The sequence below is a fragment of the Amblyomma americanum genome, chromosome 2 (genome assembly GCF_052857255.1).
Source record: "Amblyomma americanum isolate KBUSLIRL-KWMA chromosome 2, ASM5285725v1, whole genome shotgun sequence".
Lineage (NCBI taxonomy): Eukaryota > Metazoa > Arthropoda > Arachnida > Ixodida > Ixodidae > Amblyomma > Amblyomma americanum.
Window position 1 is genome coordinate 226853326 of NC_135498.1, and position 3998 is coordinate 226857323.

Consider the following 3998-nt stretch of genomic DNA (forward strand, 5'->3'; position numbering starts at 1 on the left):
CGTAAGGCATACCCGAGGCACTCTAACGTTGCTGTCCCCAAAAAAGAAAAAGGTGAGGAACTTACCAGCTGTGTTTACTCTGGAAAAATATTTTCGCGCAAGTTGCTGAAAGTTCGAGTCTTTTTATGTTGCGATTTTTCAGTGCGTGCAAAGGAGGTTCCACTGAACCATGTCACACAATATTTCGGTGACCTCAACTGCCCCTTAATTGATATGTTGAGCGCAGAAGAGTGTATGCTAGCTGAGCCCGCTACAACCCCTCCTCATAGCTCTCCGCAAGCCCTGGTGCTTTTTGAATGGGACAGGATCGAGAAAGAGTTCCACAGCTTTACTGTCATGCAGTGTGGAAACAAAATACTTCTTAAACGAGTTAACTTCCTAGAGAGGTTTGTACCCTAGTGTACAGTACTTCAGTATTCGTATTTTTTCTTCTCTAAGAGAACCTAACTAAAAACAAAGATGTAGTAACTGCTATTGTGTCTGGCTCGCTATGCCCCCCCCCCCCCCCCTCCCCACAAAGGCTGTCAGGCCCGGAGCGACGAATTTATGAACGCTACGTCGCTGTGTCGCCTGAAGATGTACCTGACCTGTCAGCTAGGACGGCGCTTGATCGTAGTCTTTGGGCTAATGAAAGGTTTCCGAGAATTACTGCTACAAAGGTACAGAGAAGTATCTTGCAGCTTGATCAATTTTCTGACCCTGACACTGATTACGCTAAGACAGACGTGGTCTAATCTTGCCTTTTGTCTTCTGCAGGCACACAGGATTCTGACCTGCTGTAAAAGCCTCTCCGAGCGTGCAAAGAGCATTGTTACCGAGGTGCCGTACAATGGCTACCAGGTGCAGTATGGGCTGTTAAAGGAGCCATCAGCCCGTAAGGCGTTTGAAAAGAAGCACGACGTGAATGTCGCCCAATTCGGCCTGGTAGTTTGTCCTGGAGAGCCGTGGCTTGCGTGCTCCCCCGACAGCATTTTCAGGTAATCACTTTTATCGGGTTGTTCTTCCAAATAGAAAGTTTAACTTTCAGGGATGAAGACGGCAGCGTAGTGCTACTTGAAATCAAGTGTCCATTCTCAAGAAGACAGCAGAGCTTGACCAAGAGACCCCTGCTGAAATACCTGTGCGGTGAAGACATTCTGGATTTAAGACGCAGCCATTCGTACTTCACACAAATACAAATCTGCTTGCATGTGCTAGGCTTGCAGCGCTGCTACTTTTATGTACACACAGAAGTGGACTCACTCACAATCCATGTAAAAAGAAATGATGAGTTCCTGTCGTCTGCTGTGCCCAAACTGCGAAACTTTTATTTTGAGCACTTTCTCAGGGCATTGCATGGATGTACAGACATGTGATGTTTACTTATTTTAATATTGTTCGTGTAGAGGCAATATCATTTTACAAGTGTCGCCGTCCCATCACCAACAGAGACCAGAAAACAGTGCCTGTTAACGAGAACTGCTTTATTTAATTTCTACACTTTTCATACAGTGACATGTAAAGCCTCATATATGTCGCAGTAAGGGCAGTCATTTTGACCCTTCTTGTGTATATAAAAAAACGTGCAATAAATTTTTTCCCTTTTCAGCCTCATTATTTCGGTGGCTTGGAAAAAATGGGCGCCTTCAGGTTTGTTAGCACTGCTAGTACATGAAGAATCTCATCAGCATAACCAGTCAGCTCATGTGGTATCCTGCGTGTAATGATATCAAAAATTTTCAGCCTCTGAATTAATCTTTCCACATGAATGCGCACGGAGGCAGTTTCATATGTGGCATCCACCTCAGACTCCGTGAATTGTGGACTGGTAGCAAAAGGTGGCATCACCAACGTTGCATCTTGCGAGCCAACACCTGTTTTTATGCCTGGAAATCCTTTATCGGCTAAGACGAGATCTCCTGGTTCAAGAAGAGACAAAAAACCTGATTCAACTGTTAGCGTAGTATCACTAGTTCTACCTCCAAACCCCTTTGAAAGAAAAGTTATAAGGACGTTCGGAGCTATTCCAACAAGGTACTTGATGGTGTGCCTTCCTTTGTGGTCTGAATACCACAGGTTTTGTTTTTCAATTCCTGGAGGCACTTCAGTTTCAAGTTCAGTGCAATCTATAACAACTCTGCATTTTGGATAGTGTACTTTGAAGCATGGAGGTAATGTGGCCAGAACGGCTCTTTGTGATGGCCAGTATAACCATTTCCTTGTTGCAGCATGGATGTTTACAAGTAGACCCTTGAAGATGCGAGAGGCCGTTGTTTTGTGGACGCCAAAGAGAACAGCGAGAACAGAAAATGGCAGCCCATGTTTCAGTTTGATCAGAAATAACAGAATCTTGTTCTCAATGGACAACTCATTCAACTTTCTTGGAGCAGGTGGCAGTATGCTTAAAAGCAGAGCAAATAATGAAACATTAATCGCTGTCAGCGCATGAAAGGCGTTTTCATCGTGTTGAAGAGATCTGAACCCCGCGAAGAAAGGCTCTTTGCACGCTGGTCCAGTGCTTTTGTCCGAAAAGCCTGGACTGCATGAGCTGCCCAAGCTTGTGTTGCACACCTCTTTGTGACTTATGTAGGATGAAGCATTTCCATCGCACAACTCTGACATAAATGTGAAGTTCACGCTGAAAGTAACATTGCCGTCTTCAGTCATTGTTGAGGCCTGAAACCAGCATTTTAAAATTAGCTTAGCACACCAGTCAAATTAAATGCAATGAAAAGCACAAATTACATGCAGTAAACTTTTGCTTACATCCACACGATGTGCGTCATCTGCAGACTGGCCGCCGACGGAGGCCACTACGTTGTCACTGTAAAGCGGGCAGTCTGAAATCTGTGGTTCGGGGCTTGAGACACACCCTGTTTGTTGACTGTCATAACTGGATATCTGTCGCTCCTCCTGCATCTTTTGATTCTCGCGCTTTCTTTTTCTGGCAAAAAATAAATAAATAAGGACCTCGTCGCTTTGCATTTGTGGGGTAGTCACAGCCAAACAATATTGGTTCACTAAAGCACCGCGATCACGCAACCAAATCAACTGTCAATGCACAAAATGAGGTGGCATTAGCAACAATACGTCAAGCTGAGGGCAAATTCAAAAAATATATGCTCTACCTCGTATAGCGGTCGCTTGACAGAGGCCCACTCGTCGCTTTATATGCAGCGGCAAATATCGACGGGTGGTAAGCAGGGTGGCCTTCTTCATTAGATTTCACACCACCGACGAAATGCTTGCTGCATATCCTGCTATGCACTGCAGGTCTCCAGTTGCTGCCGTCATCGCTGTAAAAGCAACACATTCATCGTTAACGCAATTCGCATATCGCCGGAACATAAAACAGCTTACTTCTGCCGTCGGACGAGCGCGATCCAGCGGTGACGCCGTTCTATTTCATACGGTCGGCTCGGAAACCTATAAAACTTCGTTCCTGGTGAGTTGGTGTACGTGCTGTTGCAGCCCACGACGCAGCAATTCGTGTTGCATTTGGGCATTGTTCTGAAAAGGCAACAGCTACGCGCGAAACAGAGACCAAACAGGCTTTCCGAACGCCAGCGGGCCGATCGTATCCTTCCGAGTGTGCGCTCGCCGCCGTGAGGGGCGCCCTAGTCGGCGCGGGAACGACGTTCGCTACGAGCCTATAATGCCAGTCCGCAAGCGATATGCGTTAACGTCAAAGTAGAACGTAATTGCTGAGCACTTCCAATTGCTGTCCATTTCAGTACGGAATTCTCATACATCTTTTCGTATCACAGGCCCTTGTCCTGCTTCTGCTACGCGACGTGGCACCTGTCGTGCTTGTGGCAAAGGTGTTGCCGCGGTGTTTTGCCTCGACGTCCGTCGAGGCAAGTCGTCGCTTCTTGAACCCAGACGTGAGTACCGATTCATGCTTGTCTTAACCGTGTGCGAGGCAAGTGCAGTCAGCAAGCCTGGCGGGCGCTGGAGCGGTTTGCCGAGTAACCATAAAAGTAATATTGGCTCAGCGGTTCTATAACTGTATAGTGCAG

General features: G+C 46.5%; 1 protein-coding gene across 1 annotated transcript; it reads right to left on the reverse strand.

Moving 5' to 3' along the window:
- Positions 1 to 1583: 1583 nt before the first annotated feature.
- Positions 1584 to 2900, reverse strand: LOC144119483 (uncharacterized). The gene is made up of 2 exons (XM_077652080.1): positions 2746 to 2900; positions 1584 to 2655 (listed from the first exon to the last, which is right to left on the reverse strand). The coding sequence occupies exons 1-2, from the start codon at positions 2896 to 2898 to the stop codon at positions 1594 to 1596; spliced, it is 1215 nt and encodes a 404-aa protein (XP_077508206.1). The 5' UTR covers positions 2899 to 2900; the 3' UTR covers positions 1584 to 1593.
- Positions 2901 to 3998: the final 1098 nt, after the last annotated feature.